This window comes from Phragmites australis, chromosome 13 (assembly GCF_958298935.1).
Source record: "Phragmites australis chromosome 13, lpPhrAust1.1, whole genome shotgun sequence".
NCBI lineage: Eukaryota > Viridiplantae > Streptophyta > Magnoliopsida > Poales > Poaceae > Phragmites > Phragmites australis.
In genome coordinates this window covers 30,068,167-30,085,773 of record NC_084933.1, presented here as the reverse complement: position 1 = coordinate 30,085,773, position 17,607 = coordinate 30,068,167, and the positions used below count along the sequence as shown (strand labels likewise).

General features: G+C 44.8%; 2 protein-coding genes across 3 annotated transcripts; one reads left to right on the top strand and one right to left on the bottom strand.

The window, feature by feature from the left end:
- Positions 1-140: 140 nt before the first annotated feature.
- On the bottom strand, positions 141-2,684 carry LOC133887896 (probable inactive UDP-arabinopyranose mutase 2). Of its 2 annotated transcripts, none has more exons than XM_062327912.1 (3): positions 2,346-2,684; positions 1,537-1,668; positions 141-1,399 (listed from the first exon to the last, which is right to left on the bottom strand). In XM_062327912.1, exons 1-3 carry the CDS (start codon positions 2,454-2,456, stop codon positions 353-355), a joined length of 1,290 nt encoding a protein of 429 aa, XP_062183896.1. In that variant the 5' UTR covers positions 2,457-2,684; the 3' UTR covers positions 141-352. The 2 variants fall into 2 exon arrangements, with proteins under 2 accessions (XP_062183896.1, XP_062183895.1); XM_062327911.1 differs by having other exon boundaries at positions 141-1,457; positions 1,539-1,668; positions 2,342-2,681.
- Positions 2,685-11,097: 8,413 nt separating this feature from the next.
- LOC133888644 (uncharacterized) lies at positions 11,098-17,607 on the top strand. The gene is made up of 6 exons (XM_062328959.1): positions 11,098-11,361; positions 11,551-11,726; positions 11,842-13,156; positions 13,536-13,805; positions 16,504-16,659; positions 17,050-17,607. Exons 2-6 carry the CDS (start codon positions 11,716-11,718, stop codon positions 17,167-17,169), a joined length of 1,872 nt encoding a protein of 623 aa, XP_062184943.1. The 5' UTR covers positions 11,098-11,361; positions 11,551-11,715; the 3' UTR covers positions 17,170-17,607.

Below are 17,607 nucleotides of genomic sequence, written 5' to 3'. Positions count from 1 at the left end.
CTTTATTGAGGTTTAAGCGCAGAGATCTGGTGGACACGGAAAGTGACTGATATTATTGAGACAGCGGCTGCTCAAGGCAGCTACTTCATTACATTCCGTTGCAGAAAGACATGGATAAAAATAACATTGACAAAAGAATGTGTGCAACAAAATACTCATTGCAAATCACAGGTGTTTTTGATCGTTACACGGTTCTTGAGCTTACACACTGAAGGGTTCATTACTCGATGCTAAATTCCCTGCATACAGGAATGTTGTTTCAGCTTCATGAGTTCCACAAGGAAATTTTAAAACTGAAAACAAGTTTTCCAAGCAATTATAGATCTTTTATAGGAAACACCCAAACTCCAAACTAGGCATTCTGAGCTCCATGAGATTTCCATAGGTTGGTCCATTCCACCATGGCATCGGCTGCTTTGGTGAAGATTGCATTCTGCGGTCCTAATTTCTCCCGGACAATGCTCGCTAGCTCCCTAACACAGTCTTCAACAGTAACCGCAGTCCTTGATAGCTTGAGTGACTGGAAGAACGGAAGAACGTCGTCCATGACTTTCACCCCTTCCCATTCTTTCACGCTCTCCAGAGCTTTCCCTGCTTCTGCATCACTTCTCATCACGTAAGGCAGTCCAGTCTTCACACCATACCCCAAGCGGTCGCACACCGCTTTGGCACACAAGCCATTCCATACGTCTTCAAGGGTATCCCATCTGTGCTTCCCTTCCTTGCGTAGCCGCAGGCCTGGGAACATAACAGGCCCCAGCACCTCACGGTTGAATGCAACATTTATCCCACTCACAGGCATCATTGCACCAAGTGGGACTGTCATCACAGCATCCACATAGGTTGTGTTGCGTTGGTTTCTCTTCACAACATGAGTCATTGGGTCATAGTCTGCGTTATGCAGCCACAGCCCACATGAGAGCATGCATTCGACCCCTTCACGCAAGCTAAATGGGTAACCACGAACAAAATCAGCCCCTTTCCGGAATGGATCATAGAGCGTGTTGAAAAAGAAAGGTGTAGCAGGTGTCTTCAAATTGGCCATGTGCTGTGCAACAGCATCAACAGTCAACCCGCCATTGTCCTTCGCTGGGAGGCAATTATCATCAATTGAAATCACATACTTCTTGCGTGAGACAAGATACCCAAAGTAACGGCATGAATGGCCAGAGAAGTTGATGGACGTGGCACCAAGCACTCCGTTAATGTCTGACTTCGTGTAAACCTTGAGATCAAAACCTGAAGGGATTTGAAGATCCTCTGCCAAGTCAGGATCTTTGACAACAATGACGTGGAAATGAGAGAAAAATGGCCGCCATGCCTCAAAGAAGGTGATCAGGTTGGGCTGGAGTGCTGCGATCACAATGTCAACCTCACTGTCCTGAATTTCCAAAGCCATCTTCTGAGGTAATTAGAATGATCTAAGCGCCTGCAGGTCTAGAACCTCTCAGAGCACCCTGCAAATAAGCAGATGTGTCAAAAACAAAAGCTGATGTGGCATATTAATTGAATGTGCAAAGGGTAAAAGGCAGACGCACTTGTGGGAATGACAGGTACGAGTAGCTGCTTAATGTTTAGCAATTGGACAGCCAAGATGATTTCCTCACAGCCGGTTGCTAGAAACAACTTCAGAACTTTCTCTGTCAGCTTACCAGCACTCAGGGTTCTCTGCCATCAAAATGCAAGAACAGAATACCAACACATCAATAAGCGTGCAAATATTGCCATTGCTTCAACCAAAAGGCAGACAGAAGAGAACATCTCATACATTAACTTTTGGGGCATCTTAAATCCTTGGCATAGAAATTATCCCATCTCCCTCATAAACTCGGTATTAAAATTCCTAAAATCCCCAGTTTCAAATTACCAAATCATGACTCTACTGCTTGCGGATCATCTGATCAGGACAACATAAGGCATCCACTACTCCTTCCCCCAACACCAAAGTTCATAATGATCAACTCTTTCATGACCAATTGACCATAGATTCGTTTTTTGGGTCACATTAACAAGATCAATGTAGCATCAAACCGAACAAATATCATAAAAATTAATTACACATCACCACATTTGACTACTTTCTACACCGTGTGTGATCATAAAACAACTGACGCGAACCATTTCTCCATAATTCGACAACATTTATCAACCGTGCAAACGCATGACAGGTAAACCAGAACAGATCAAACAGCATAATGTCAAGACCAGCAGACAAACAAGCCAAGATTAATTTAACACCGCTGAAAACATAAACGTTCACGCCGAGCAGTGGCAGCAGCAGTAACCGGTAGTAGCGAAACAGATTTGAGGCAGGCGGAGGCCGGAAACGGTGCGGGGGTACCTACACGGAAGAGGTCGACGACGAGGTGGTCGGGGAGTTGGGAGAGGTCGGCGATGTGGGCGATTCGGAGGAGCGCGGAGTCGAGGGTGAGGGAGAGCAGCGAGGGAGGTCGCATCGGCCCAGATCTGGATCTCGCGCTCCCTTTATAGCACGCCTCCGCGGGAAGGGGAAGCAAAGGCAGGCGCCTCGCGTGCGTTCCGCGCCACGTTGCCCTCGATCCTCGCCTCCCGCACCGCGCACCACGCCCGCTTCGTGTTGCGGTTGCCGGCAGGAGCGAGGAGCGCGACCGACGCGCCAATCGGCGACTTTTCGCGGGTTTTTACTGTTTCACCCCTGTTTTCCGCGGATTTTCCCTCTCTCCTTGTCCGTGCAACTGCGTGCGTGGTCGGTTGTGTAGTTTGGGTGTTCGAATTTGTCCCGGTTTGATTTGGTGGACGTGGATAATTAAAGAAACATATTTGTTTATATTTATTATTTTAGTCTGATCTATAGATATAAATATATTTTTTTATCTTGATTTGAAAAGCTTTACTTCATAGTCTAGTTTGGTAAATATAAACTTCTATATCTAATCATGTAAATAAGTTTATTTGTCAATGTCACGAAATTATCTTTATACGAGCAACCAATCATAATCTCATCTTTTACATCTACTTATACGACCTTAGATTCAGTCAATCAAATAAAAACTCAGGACAGTCTATCTAGATAAATATAACCAATGAAACACTCTTCTTTCTAACAAATATAACCCCGTTCAGCCTACTTACACTTGGCTAACCTAACGCTCTACTGAAACTCGTATGACGAAGTGGTGAATAAGACTAGACGAAAAGCTCAAAGCTCGCGAGCTGTTGGCTCGGCTCATTCTAAAATCTAACGAGTTGAGCTAGAGTTTTAGCTCGTTTAGATAAAGAGTTGGCTCGAGCCAGCTCGTGAGCTGCTCGCGAGCCAAACGAGCTAGGGCTATCGTCTATATTATATCACTTTTTTTCATTGTGATCATCAGTTTACTCATTGTTCATCTTCATCCTCGATGGAGAGGCTCCTCGTCAGCCTACTTGGCTTTCTATTGGTTAACTCCTCGTTACGATGCAGCTCTTATCTTTTATCTTTTTTCATTGATCATTCCTTTAGGCTCTGCATCTGTAGACGAATGTATGGAGAACGTTGTTTATATATTTTTTAGGAATATTTTGTTCCAATAGCAGAACATATATAAGTGGATATGTATGTTGTTGTGCTGCATATGGGTTTGAAAAAGATTCAGAAGAGATTCAGCTCACAGCAATTATACCTCTGATTAAGCCATGCAAAGAAGTATTATGCTTATAGATGTCATTATTATTATTGTATGATTTTATCGATGTATTTTTCAGTGGATGTTTACATTCTTTTTATCCTAATAACGAGCTGTTCAAGAGCCAAACGAGCTAGCTCGTGAGCTCAATAAACCGAACCGAGCTAGTTTTTCTACTCGTTTAGATAACAAGCTAGCTAGCTCGTTAACATAATAAGCCAAACGAGTCAAGTCGAGTCATAACGAGTCGAGCAAGCTTGTTATCCAGCCCTAGTGGTGAACCAAACACACCTTCCTTTGCTGATGTATGATGTTGTGGGTTGTGGGTTGTGGCAGAGTGGACCGGGTTGATGTCAAGAGTAGTATCTTCCAGAGATGACCAAATGGGTCTTTTGAGCTAGCTCGGCACAGGCCCGATCGACCCAGCTACTGTTACAGACCATGTCATGCCAGCTTGCGTGCCACCCCCTCGGTCCACGGTACGGCCCGTCATCCAATGTATCGTGTCGGGCCAGCCCGGGCACGATTGCGGCCCGGCGGCATAGCTGGCCTGCCACCCTAGAGGCATAGGCGGCCTGGCGGAGGCATGGTGCAGGGGCGGCCCGGCGGCATGGCTACACACCAGCAGGCCAGCGGGCACGGTGGAGGCATGTTCGACCCGTCGGCATGGCACGCTGGCCCAACAACACTTAAAAATAGGAAAAATATAAAAAATAATAGTTACAAAATTCTAAAAAAAATCAGAAAATATAGAAAATAAATAAAATGAGAGTTATTGATTGGTTGCCTCGTTAAAATCTTTCTACTAAAAGAAAAAAGAGTGCAATATATAGCTATGCTTCGAAAATTATATGGTTTATTAGAAACCCCATAATTTTACTTACAATATTTTACATGCTTCCTTAAGTACCCCGTTTCATTTGTAAACCTAGCACCTAATTCATTGTTACATATATTACACTTAGCAAATCTTACATATTCCTTATTAATTTCTTTAAAGACCTTCTCAAAATGTTGCCACACACATGACCAAGCATGCGAGTTTTCGAGATCCATGAATGAAAAATTGGAAATTTAGAATTGATTTGTTAAAGTGGGCAAGTAGCTTTGGAGTTTGGATCAATGGAAGTTTGGCATGGACAGATAGTGTCTATTTATATACCAGGATGAGATGTGGGTGACGGGTCCCGCGTTGCTTTCGAAAGAAATAAAGAAAAATCATAAAAAAATCAGAAATAATAAGGAGACATAATTAATTCTAAAATTGAGCTTTATTGATAGGTTGTCTCATTAAAAACCTTTATAGCAAAGAAAAAAGAGTATAACCTAGCTCAAAAAATTTAAAATTACACTTTCTCATCAACATCTAGATACAAATTTTCAAATGAAGCTTGAAGCTCAGTGTTCTCTGCAGTGTGTCGCATTCGCGCTTCAGCTTGTTCCCAGTCTTTTACTATAGTGAGTATTTCTACCATCTCACTTGTGAGATTTCTTCTTCTCTCTTCGATTATCCTTCCAGTAAGACTTAAGGCAACCTAAAAAAAACTGAAGATACTAGAACCATTAACAAATCTCGTGCTAACAGTGAATGCACTAGATAATTCGTCTTGTGCTCATGCTACTATTGCAGTCTGTTGAAATTTTCTTGTTCATGGCTGATAACATGGCTACCGATGAAGGTAGTTAGCTCCCCTCCAAATGTTAGAATTACAACGCTCGTAGTTGTAGACGATCGTGACAAAGAGTCTGAGCTTCTTGACGAAGAACCTCCACCAAATAATTTTCCCCACGTTGTCGTTTTCTTACTTATTGTGGGTGATAATGGAGGTTGTTGCAGGCGAACTCCAGTATAGTTTGTTTCGTATTTACTATAAACATAATTTAGAACGGACATTAGTATAATAAGTAGAATAGTTATGGCCAAGAATATCACCTAGAATTGTGAGAACTCTTAGAAACTGGTGATTTTAGCTTAGGATTTAAAATAAAGGTAAATGTATATAGCAAAGGAATTTCTTTCCAATACTTTAAAATTTTAGATTTTATAGGAACTACAAAATCTATTAGAAGATTGTCATTTTCATACATGTTTAAATGAGTAGCAATTTCAACAATATTATGCACTACTAGACAAGATGTTGGATAATAAACTCTAGATAAAATCACAATTAAATCATGAAAAATTAAAAAAACTCTAGTATCCTTTCGGCAACATATCAATGCGCTTCCATGAGTAAGGTTTGACCCTATGCTGATGATAATGTGTTTGAATAAACACATTAAATGTGCTCTTATATGGTATAATATTTTTGAGCATCAAGAAAGTAGAGTTCTATCTTACCAGCATGTTCACAACAAACTTACATGGACACACACCCATTACAACACAGTACTGCTTATATACTGCAATTCGTTGGTTAGAGAAGTTTACAAAAGATATTACAGTACAAAAATTGTCTAGGTATTGCGACAAACTCTTCAAATCGGATTTTACTATAAGATTGATAATATGATAAGCACATCGTTGATGTAATAGGAAAGATTCAATATATGTACTAAATAATAGAGTAAGAATGTCCATGACTCTAGAGTTTGCACCAGCATTATCTAAAATGATAGAAAATAAACTATTTATGAGACCAAAATCTTCAACTACTTGAGATATTTTTTCAGCAATATTTTCACCAGTATGAGCATTGTCAATCAACCTGAAACCTATTATTCTCTTTTCTAATTCACAATCATTATTAACAAAATGAGCAACAACACTAAGTTAATCCTTTCTAACTCTGACTGCCCATATGTCCGAGATCAAAGCAATTGAAAATATACATGTTTGTAACATTTCTTTAACCTTGCTACGACACACATTATAACATTTTACCATATATCTACTAGTTGTCTGTCTAGAAACATGCATGAACCTAGGATTATGAGCTTACTTAATGTAATTTTCAAACTCAAGAGACTCACCGATGTTGAGTAGTAGATCCGATCTTGCAATGAAGCATCATAACTCAGTCATACTCCCAATGACGAAGAGAGTCATCGAGGTTGTACTACAACATCGTCTGCTTCATGGCTGCTCCACTGTTTCGCTTGCAAGTTGCGGCGTGCCTCTTCAAATGTCCCGTTCGACCTGAGGGTTTTGCAGATAATTCATGTTTATAAATATAACACCTAGCATACTCACACTTACCCTATCTTCCTCTTTGTAGAACCTTTTAAAATATTGCCAAACTTCGGAAGTACCGACTCTTGATCTTTTAAAGCTAGTGCTTACTGATACATGTGCACTTGTAGAGCCTAACCTCACCTGCATGTGAACCAACCAGAGGTTCACCATTGGATCCATCATCACCTGCAACATTGATATCAAAGGGGCCGTAATCCCTTGTGTGTCCTTGGAGAAAAAATCATGATCGATGGATGTATTATGATCATGATCATCGGCATCCATGATCAATGTCAAATGGCACTAAAAATACAAATATTCCGAGTTAGAAATAATCAAATAATAAAATAAGAATGAATAACAATGCAAAAAAATCATTAAGATTTCTTCAACTTCAACACAGCAGGATGACGGTTTTGGAATTGTTTGGATTTTTTGCAACAATTTAGACTAATTTTACCAAATTATCACTAATTCTCAAGAACTTTGAGACAAGAATGAGATGATAAAACAAGAGTCAAGAGCAAATGTTGTTGCTGATGTAAAATGGAAGGACAAAGTGACCCTCTATTTATAGATGAAAAATTATGATTTTTGCAATTTTTTTAAAATTTTAAGCTCAAACAGTAAAAAAAAAACTATAAAATTCAAAAATACCGAGTTAAATGTTTAACCACTTAAACCCGTGTGGCTCCTTGTGCCGTCCGTGCCCTCACGTGCCGGGCCCACGCGCAACAACTACAGTCGATTCAGGCGTGCCTGCTGAGCCGTGCCGTGCCGGGCTAGCTGTGCGCCCGTTAGGCTGGGTCTCGTGCTATGCCGACCCAACCCATTTAGGCTCAGATTGGACTATGCTTAGACTGTGTCTACGATGTCGTGTTTCGGATCGGCCCATTATGCATGGTACATTTAGAGCAACTCCAAAAGCATCGCCAACACTCACGCCATTCCACTGAAACGCTAAAACGATCAATTTTTCCTCTCCAACAGACTAGCCAACACGCACGTCATTTTGCCAGCCTCGCCATCCGACTCCTCCCGCACGCCAAACCTGGCTTGTCTCACCCCCCACGCCATCCTCCAACAGCTGGTCGTCCCGTGCGCTCCCGCCACCATCCGGCATCCTCAAGCGTGCGGCCACCATCCCCTCGCCCGTCTTCCTCTCCGCCGCCCGACCCCAGCTCCCCTTCGGCCTCTGCGGCTCCGCCCCGAGCCCCAGACGCTGCATTCCCTCACACTCGTCAGAGGTAATGCATCTCGGCGCTCTCTTCTTGCTTGCATTCCCTGCCTCGGTTTCTTGATCTGGAGCTCATTTGGGCTGCCATAGTCCTAGATCCGTGCGAAATTGGAGCTTCCGTCGCATCTGCTCTTATGCTACCCCCTTCAAATCGCACCGCAACCCTGAGACTGGGAGCCAACTGAAATTGGGGTCTGTCGGTGTATCAGGAACCAGGGGTCCCTGAGTCCCGAGACCGGGCCGGCCATCCGCCACGCGTCACCATCCCGCGAGGTCCACCCTGCAAGATAAGAAGAAGCTAAGTCCCGGGAGAAGGTGCTCGGGGCCGCCGCCTCTGGTTCCCGAGCACCCCAGTTCCCCGACGATCCGCAGAGTCCAAGTACTGGGAAGGAAGTGCTCGGAAGGGTTCTCGCTTACCCCCAAGTACTGTAGTCCCCCGATGATCCAAACAGCCAAGTGCTCGGGAGAGAGTGCTCGGGGCTGCACGTGGCAACCCCCGAGGACTCGGTTCCCCGAAGGTCTCCCCCAAGTGCTCGGGAGAGAGTGCTTGGGGCTGCACGTGGCAGCCCCCGAGGACTCGGTTCCCCGAAGGTCTCACCGGAGTGCTCGGGAGAGAGTGCTCGGGGCTGCACGTGGCAGTCCCCGAGGACTCGGTTCCCCGAAGGTTCGCGCAAGATCGTCCGACGACCCGAAGGGTCCCCTCGTCGGGGTGTCAGCCAGTCAAAGGCCCAATGCCGCATTTAATAGGCACGCGCGGCCTGACATCCTGACATCCTGACATTCTCAGCTGCTCACGCCCTAGTGTCAGACCCTGCCATGCTCTGGCAGGGGAGCATGGGTCCATTAAATGCACGGGTCCCGTCCCGTTTCATCCGGGTGCCTCGGGATAACATTGCCAAAATCGAAGCGCTCCGCCTGCCACCCTGCCCTGGCAGAAGAACAAGACAGGGTGGACGCACCGGGCACCTCTGTGGCTGCCCGGTGGACCCTCTTAATGGCGCCGGAGGACATCCACAGTGGCGGGTGGTCGGATGCACGCCGCAATTTTTCCACCGCCCCTGTCACTTCGCCAAGACGGAATGATGACGCCTTTCTCCGTGGCGCCTTGGCATTCGCGCCCCCTCTTTCCCATTCTGGATAAGTCGAGGTCGGCGCGCCTATAAAAGAAAAGGATGGAGAACACATAAAGAGAGACCGAAAACAAGGTGAACAAGGCAAGAAAGCCCCGACATAGGTGCCATAGGTGCTCGACTAGATCATCTTGAAGCTGAGAATGAGCTTGTCGATCCATGATATTATGATTGCTCTTAATAAACTCTATAAACTGAGACAGCTCAGGGGAGTGCTCATCAGAAACTGTCACCCTTTCTCCCTCATGATCGTAATGGAAGTCTTCTGGCTCATGATTGTAATCAAAGTCTTCCCGCTCATCTTCAATTATCATGTTATGCATGATGACACAAGCTGTCATGATTTGTCCGAGTGTCTCTTGATCCCAAAACCTTGCTGGTCCACGAACAATAGCAAAACGAGCCTGTAGAACTCCAAATGCTCGTTCGACATCCTTCCTAGCACCTTCTTGAGCTTGCGAGAAAAGTTTTTTCTTATTCCCTTGCGAAGATGTTATTGTCTTCACGAAAGTTGCCCATGGTGGATATATGCCATCTGCCAAGTAATAGCCCATTCTATAGTTGTGATTATTGATGGTGTAATTCACTTCTGTAGCTTGTCCTTCGACTAGCTTTGCAAATAGAGGGGAACGGTGAAGAACATTAATATCATTGTGAGACCCCGGTAAACCAAAGAAAGCGTGCCAAATCCAAAGATCTTGTGAAGCAACGGCTTCCAGAATAATTGTGGGCTCATGCACATGGCCGGTATACATTTCTTGCCATGCTGCAGGGCAATTTTTCCACTTTCAATGCATGCAATCTATGCTCCATAGCATACCGCGAAAACCTCTTGATTCTCCCATTTCTAGTAACCTAGCAGTATCAATATTATTTGGAGATCTCAGATACTCATCACCAAATACTTCCACAACAGCTTGTACAAACCTTTTAAGACTCTCTATAGCAGTACTTTCTCTAATCCGAATAAATTCATCTGTAGCATCCGCTGGTACTCCATAAGCTAGCATGCGAAATGCAGCGGTAATCTTCTGCAAAGGAGATAACCCAAGAATCCCAGCACTATTTCTTTTCTGCATGAAATAGCTATCATGCTCCACTACAGATTGTACTATACGAAGAAATAGAGAACGAGCCATTCTAAATCTGCGCAGAAATAATAATAAAATGAGACAATAGGATAAAAAATAAGAGTGAACAAAAACATATTCACTAATTACAAACCTGCGCCGAAAGATAGCCGAGCCGTAGGTGGGATCCTCTGAAAAGTAGTCTTGGTATAGTCTCGCATGTCCGGTTTCTCTACCGCGATGAATTACTCAATGTCCTGGCACGGAACCGCTATGGCGTCGAACATTCAAACACTGATCTTCATCGTGCACTTGGAATGCTGTAGCAACAATGAGTTCGTCGTCATCGGATGAGGTCGACGACGAATCCATAAGAATTTGCTTGACGATATGACGCCTCATTGCGATGTTGGAGAGGAGACAAAGATATGTGGGAGAGGACACAGAGAGAGCTGGGAGATGAGACACAGCTCAAGAATGGCAAATGGACTTGCATATATAGATCTGAAAAAATAGCCGTTGGAAAAATAACCGTTAGAAAAATAGCTATTAAAAAAATAGCCGTCGGAGAAATAACCGTTAGAAATATAGCCGTTACAAAAATATAGTCGTTATGAATATATTGTTAGTTATAGAATACTATTAACAAATATGAGAGAGAATATAGAGGATGAAATATAGATGTACTGTTGGAGTGGTGGAGTATTATGGAGGAATAATCTTTATAGATAGCAATCTATATGAGGATATGGATGGTGAAATATGGATGTGCTATTGGAGTTGCTCTTAGACATCGTTAGTATCTTCCTTGCTAAGCCCATAGATGGGCCCTGTCCGGCCCGGCCAGGGCAAGACCTCGAGGCATCGCTCACAGCATCACATTGTCGTCGTCCACTTCGCCAGCGCCCGTTCCTCGCGCCGCCGAACGCGCCTCCTCCAGCCTCCGTCCACACCGGAGGACGCCAGCCAGCCGCCCCGACACGGCGACACCGAAGTAACTATTCCTTTGTAGTCGTCTATGTCGTACGCCTCCTCCCAAATCCCGTCGGTTATTGGATTGGGGGTGGAGCGGAGATCCATCCGGACTTGGGATTGATCTCTTTTGTTGGTAAGGAACCCTAACTTGCTTGGATAGATTTTTCCAGTGGCGAGTTTTGTTCTGCGCTATCTCCTAACTGCTGTGATCAATCAAATCCAAAATATTTCTACATCCCGATCAGTTCGTAGCGGATTTCGCTGCTGCATACTGGAGCATTATATAATCCATTCATCCGTGGTTGTCTTTCGGTTTCATTAGGCTGTTCTTCTTCTGGGCGCGCATGATCAATCTCAGTTGACGCCATATGACTTAGGACCCCAAGGTGCAGGTGCAATTTATTTGGCAAGAAATTTTGACCCCACATGCCCTACGAGGTCTGTCCGCCGTAACTCCGCCGTGAAGCTCTAACCGTGGGAGAGCATCATGATGTCAAGGTCAGCTCTGCAGCTCTTAATCTCATTTGGAGTTTACGTGCTGTGCTTATTAGTGTGTCGGGTTTATACGACTTGTCCAATGCGGAATTGTGAATTGCTCTCCTGTGACTCCCAGGTTTGCCTACATAGGGAAGAGCAGAAAACTTGCTCAAGCCCTGTTGGTTACCTCAAAACCCAACAATTCTGGAGCTCAAAACATTGGTTCGAGCTTCGCATTTGGTTTGGCTGGCAGGGCCTTTCTGCATGGGAGGGTTCATAATGGACCCAGCACTTCATACATGCTTGGAAGAGCAAATGATAGCTTACACTGGGGCACTGGTGTGGGAAAGTTCTCAGTTCTTTCATCCTGTAGTCATAATGCATTTCAGAGCCAACTTACTTGGAGGCAACTCGTGGCACTGGGTTCTCGTGTACCGAAAGCATCTCCATTTTTGAGTAGGGTTGCTTGCGTCATTAGCTTGGCTGTGACTAGATCTAATTTAGCTCCTTACCTCTTTGCTTTCGTAGCCGGAGAGTTAATGCTAGTTCAGAGGACATCTGCAGATGGTGAGTACTACCCAATACGTGAGCGGGCTCAGGATGGCCGTATTTATGTTACCTCGTTAATATTTTCGGCAATGGAGATGGTTATCATAATCTTCAGATCAATATATTTGGCACTGTTGTTCACTCCGAGTATACTGATGGCACCATTTGTTGATACTCTTGGCAGTAAGTATAGGAAAACATGGCTTCGACTTGTCCATCGTACTTTGGAGCTGGCAGGTCCTGCGTTTATTAAATGGGGCCAATGGGCTGCAACACGTCCTGATCTCTTTGCAAGTGACCTTTGTACCGAATTGTCGAAGCTGCACACAAAAGCACCAGCTCACAGCTTTAAGTATACCAAGAAAACTGTTGAGAAAGCTTTTGGTCGAAAGCTATCAGACATTTTTGAGAATTTTGAAGAGGACCCTGTAGCATCTGGAAGTGTTGCTCAAGTGCACCGAGCTGTTTTGAGATTCTGGTATCCCAGTCAGCAGACAAAGCGCATAACAGTTGCAGTAAAAGTAAGACATCCTGGTGTAGGAGATTCAATACGGAGGGATTTCATTATCATTAATGCAGTAGCCAAAATTTCTAGATATATCCCTGCTTTAAATTGGTTGCGGTTGGATGAGAGTGTGCAACAGTTTGCTGTCTTCATGATGTCTCAAGTTGACCTTGCAAGGGAAGCTGCTCATTTGAGTCGGTTTATCTACAACTTCCGAAGGTGGAAGGATGTATCTTTCCCAAGACCTCTTTATCCACTTGTTCATCCTGCTGTTTTGGTCGAGACTTACGAGCATGGAGAGAGTGTTTCACACTATGTCGATGACCTTGATGGGCATGATCGAATTAAAAGCATTCTCGCCCATATTGGCACTCATGCACTTTTGAAAATGTTACTGGTAATTTACTTCATTGATCTCTTAGTATCCTCGTCTCATTCTATTTTTTCCTTATAATTCGATATATATATGATTACCTAGTTTGAACAACTGAAAGAGTTAAATTAAATTTATGCAAATCCTGAATGATATATTTTGAAAAGATCAAGGGGGACTTCGATATTTAATATATGCATCAAAATAGCACTTTTTGCTGCTTTATTCATGGAAAATAACTGCTATAAGAGGCTACTTGTCCTGGAGTCCAGATTGTGAGCCTTCCAATAAGACTTTCTGTCCTTAGCACAATCTGTTGTAGTACAGTTCTTCATTGACACTTAACTTTTATAGCTGTATTTATGGCTAACATTCTTCATCACTTTTTGTGGTCCTTTTCCAGGTTGATAATTTTGTTCATGCAGATATGCACCCTGGAAATATTTTGGTCCGTGTTGGACAGCCAAATAACTCAAATAACACCCTTCTAAAGTCAAGGCCACATGTAGTCTTCCTTGACGTAGGAATGACTGCTGAACTTTCGAGTAATGACCGTGTGAATTTACTTGAGTTTTTCAAGGCTGTTGCTCACCGAGATGGTCGCACAGCTGCAGAAAGTACTCTAAAGTTGTCAAAACAGCAGAATTGCCCAAATCCAAAAGCTTTTATTGAGGTAACTCTTCACCAACCAGTCTTTTCATTGGCGATAGAAACTTAGCTTTTGTTGATGATTTGGTTGCTTTCTTTTATTTGATTAAGCAGGATATCCTGCTGTAATAGATGGTCTGTGGCAATTGTCTTCATAAGTTGATTTTGGATAAATGTATCCGCACAATGTACTTTGCCAGCAGACACCAGAGTTCTTTTTTATTTGGAAAAAGTCCATTTTTGATCCCTCAACTATCGAGTTGGTTTGAAAATCATCCCTCATCTCAAAAACCAGAAATCTTAAGTCCTCCAACTTCTAAAACTGTTCGCTATCCATCCCTCGGGCCGTTTTATGGTGGTTTTGCACACGTGGTGTATCTGAATAGGATCTAACGTGGACAGACACGTTGATTGGGTGCGCCATGTCGGATAAAGAGGCTCAGGTGGCTAACACATCAGTGCCTCCGGCTGGGTTCTCCATGCCTCCTCCACAACAAGCAGCAGCAGGGGCGTGTGGACTCGCGTGACAGCAAGGATGGCGCGGGCTCGAGGGCAGCAACCTGCAAGAGAGGTGGTGCGGCCATGGGGCGGTGGCGTGGTGAATCTTCCATGCAACAGAGCTTCAACGCGGCGGAGCCTCCAGCCAATCTTCGCTCTTCCATGGTGGGCGGCGGCCCACAGTAGGGATGACGGGAGGCGTCTGCGCCTAGTTGATCTTCCATGGGCGGTGGCCAGCAGCTCTGGGGGTGTGGGCGGCAAATGGGCTCGGCGTGCGGCGGCCGCAGGACTTGGCGCGGCAGGGACAAATCGGAGGTGAGGCTTCGATCAGCAGAGCTTCCCATCGGCGAGGCTTAGTGAACATGACCGGCGGCGGAATCGCACAGCGATGAAACGCAGTAGGGCTTCGGCTTCGCGTCTCCTTTTGATCGATCTCCTAGGCGGCAAAGCTTTTGCGAACACCTTGTGGGTGTGTCGGACCGATCTCCTCGGCTTCGTCTTGCCGGTGAGCCGCGTCGCCGTTCTCCTCGGCCCGATCAAATCTCGGTGAGCTACTTCGCAGCGAGCTCCACCTCGACCTCCTCCTTCTCCCTGCTCCAATTTGGCCTTGTTGCCCCTTCTCCCTCCCCAACGATCGTCGTGGGCAACTCCACTCGAGCCACTCTGCCGCCGACAAGCCTTAGAAATTGACTTCCCGCATTGAGGCGATGCTCACCGTTTTGGACTGAGATCCGTCGGAGCGCCATCTACACCGTCGGAGTGCATCGACGAGTGTGGTGCGCACAAAGAAGGCTGGGTCACACACCTGCTACAACGTGGTCGACATGAGTCACGGGATGAGCGGGGCCATGGCATCACGTCGGCCACGAGCGCGAGGAGGCGGAAGGTGGAGTGGAGAAGAAGAGGCTGACAGGTGGACCCCAATATAGGAGAGGCTAAGTCAGCATGGTCAGGCTACGTAGGATGCAAGTCAGCAGCGTCACATGTGCAAAACCACTCTGAAACAGGTCGAGGGATGAGTTCCGGATGGTTTTAAATGTTGGCGAATGAAAGATTTCTGGTATTAGAGTTGAAGGACGAAAATTAAACAACTCAATAGTTGAGGGACGAAAAATAGACTTTTTCCTTTTTATTTTGTTTAGTTTCTGGCACTTGGTTGTTGACATTTTTTTTGCTCCCTCTATTTTGCAATATATGCTCGTTTTCTTGTAAATTCGTTTTTCACAATGTAAGTCCATTGAGAAAGTCAAGTGTGTAGTAGTTGCATTTTGTCCACTCTCTTCTCCTTATTTGATGCTGTTAAAGAGGTTCAGTGGTTAGTGGTTACATATGCCATTTAACGGGCATATGTTTGGTCCAATCTTATTAACTAGATCTTAGATGTTGTCTCCTTGGTCTGTCCGCATGATGGCAACGGGTCTGCCCCCGTCGGGTTTTGCTGGAACGGACCCGTACCCGAAACCCGACTCGCCAAACCCAACCCGAACCCGAAATCAATATCGGGCGCAAAACTACCCTCGCCCCCGGCCCCGACGGGGACCCGAAACCTGACGGGGCAACTCGAAACCCGGTAGTGTGATGGCGGCGGGTCAGGGGGGGGGGGCGGGCGGGGCGGGCGCGAGTGCTGGGTGGGCGGGGTTTCGGGTTTCGGTGACACCCACGGGTGGAAAAACAGACCCGAACCCGACCCGAGTTAAGGCCCTGACCCGACCCGACCCGATAGCTTCGCGGGTTTTTTTTTTCACCCGAACCCGACCCCGTCAGGTCTGAAATCCGCGGGGACCCGACCCGACGGGGGAAATTGCCACCCCCGAGTATTGTATCAAAGGTCCCTTGTTACAAAATCAGAGGATCGAGGAAGATGAAAACAAAATTGATTCATTGATTTCTGATGCTGTGTAGGCATATAGTAGTATTTGATGCAAGCACATTTGCTCTGGTTAGTGGCCATATGCTGCCACGAAACAATGTTTTCCTTGGAAGGTTTGGCAGTGAAGCTCATATTTAGATCCATACATTTGGTGTAAAGAGTGCTAGATCCTAGCTGCACTAGAATACATGTCACAACTCAACGTTGGGTCTCTTTCCTAATTATTTTTTTCTGCAATCTCATAAAAAACCAAGTTTCTTTTTTCTTTTGCCATATTGGCAATTGCAGATGAGTCTTCTTAATTTATTTTCATGGTAGCAATTGTTGAGAAATCTTAACTTAATTTCTGCAACAGGAAGTTGAGCGAGCATTCTCTTTTTGGGGCACCACTGAAGGTGATGCTGTCCACCCAGCTGAGTGTATGCACCAGCTCCTTGAGCAAGTCCGACGTTACAAAGTGAACATTGATGGGAATGTTTGCACTGTCATGGTGACGACATTAGTTCTTGAGGTAACTTATCTCTCCCATCACTGTTTTTGATTCAGAGAAGTTTAAGCCAACTTAACCAATGTTTGTGTTGTTATGAACTCTAGATTGTTTTGGGGCTTTTGTCTCTAGACGTTGTGCTCCTCCTATATTTCTTTTGTTTATGATATCCAAGTGCGGTGAAGTATTCATTTGTAAGCAGAGAGGACTCCATGATATGCTGATGTGAACAGCTTCCCGTTCATGTCTCTGTGTATTAGCTCCTTTTCGTTGTCAGAATTGAAGTTTGATGAAATCATAAAATAAGTACAGTATCATGTGCTTTAAAGCTTTGTTTCTTTAATCTCAAGAATACCTTCTATAGGCACACTTTTTTCCATTTGTGATCCTTGAATTCTTTTCCCTGTTTCACAGGGCTGGCAGCGCAAGTTGGATCCAGATTACAATGTTATGAAGACACTACAGACTTTACTTTTTAAAGAAGACTGGGCTAAATCTCTTCAGTACACGATTCAAGGGCTTATGGCACCTTAGGATCAGCGCTGCAATCCTCTCAAAAGTTTTGATCTGGTTTGTGTGCGGATGATGGAGGATGCTCTGCTCTCACCATCACGTTTTGTTTCTTTTCCTTTTTATTTTTTCCTTTTTAGGTTATACAGTTCTGCACCCGTCCTGGTAGTGCTGCTAAAGCAGCTGTGACAAAGTAATAATTGCAGCACGAATTTGAAGCTACTAGAGTACCCTGCTCTAGAGTACATTGCCCTGGATTACCTGCTTGTGTTCTTGTCAAGCCAAGGATTGGGTCCTTTTTTGCTCCTCCCAACAATTTTGTCGATAGCTCTTAGATGATGTAGCAAAAGGCGTATTATTCTGATGATCTTTTTGTAACTGGAGAGATTGTATCAGCGAACGAGAGATTTTGTTATGTATACACGGAGATACTGTTAATTTTAAGAAGATACCTACGTCTCA

Coding starts and splice junctions, on each gene's coding strand:
- LOC133888644 (XM_062328959.1), top strand. Junction 13,157..13,535: donor CACTTTTGAAAATGTTACTG/GTAATTTACTTC, acceptor GTCCTTTTCCAG/GTTGATAATTTTGTTCATGC. Junction 13,806..16,503: donor ATCCAAAAGCTTTTATTGAG/GTAACTCTTCAC, acceptor TTTCTGCAACAG/GAAGTTGAGCGAGCATTCTC.
- LOC133887896 (XM_062327912.1), bottom strand. CDS start 2,456: ATGCGACCTCCCTCGCTGCTCTCCCTCACCCTCGACTCCGCGCTCCTC. Junction 1,669..2,345: donor TCGTCGTCGACCTCTTCCGT/GTAGGTACCCCC, acceptor TTTTGATGGCAG/AGAACCCTGAGTGCTGGTAA. Junction 1,400..1,536: donor TACCTGTCATTCCCACAAGT/GCGTCTGCCTTT, acceptor TTACCTCAGAAG/ATGGCTTTGGAAATTCAGGA.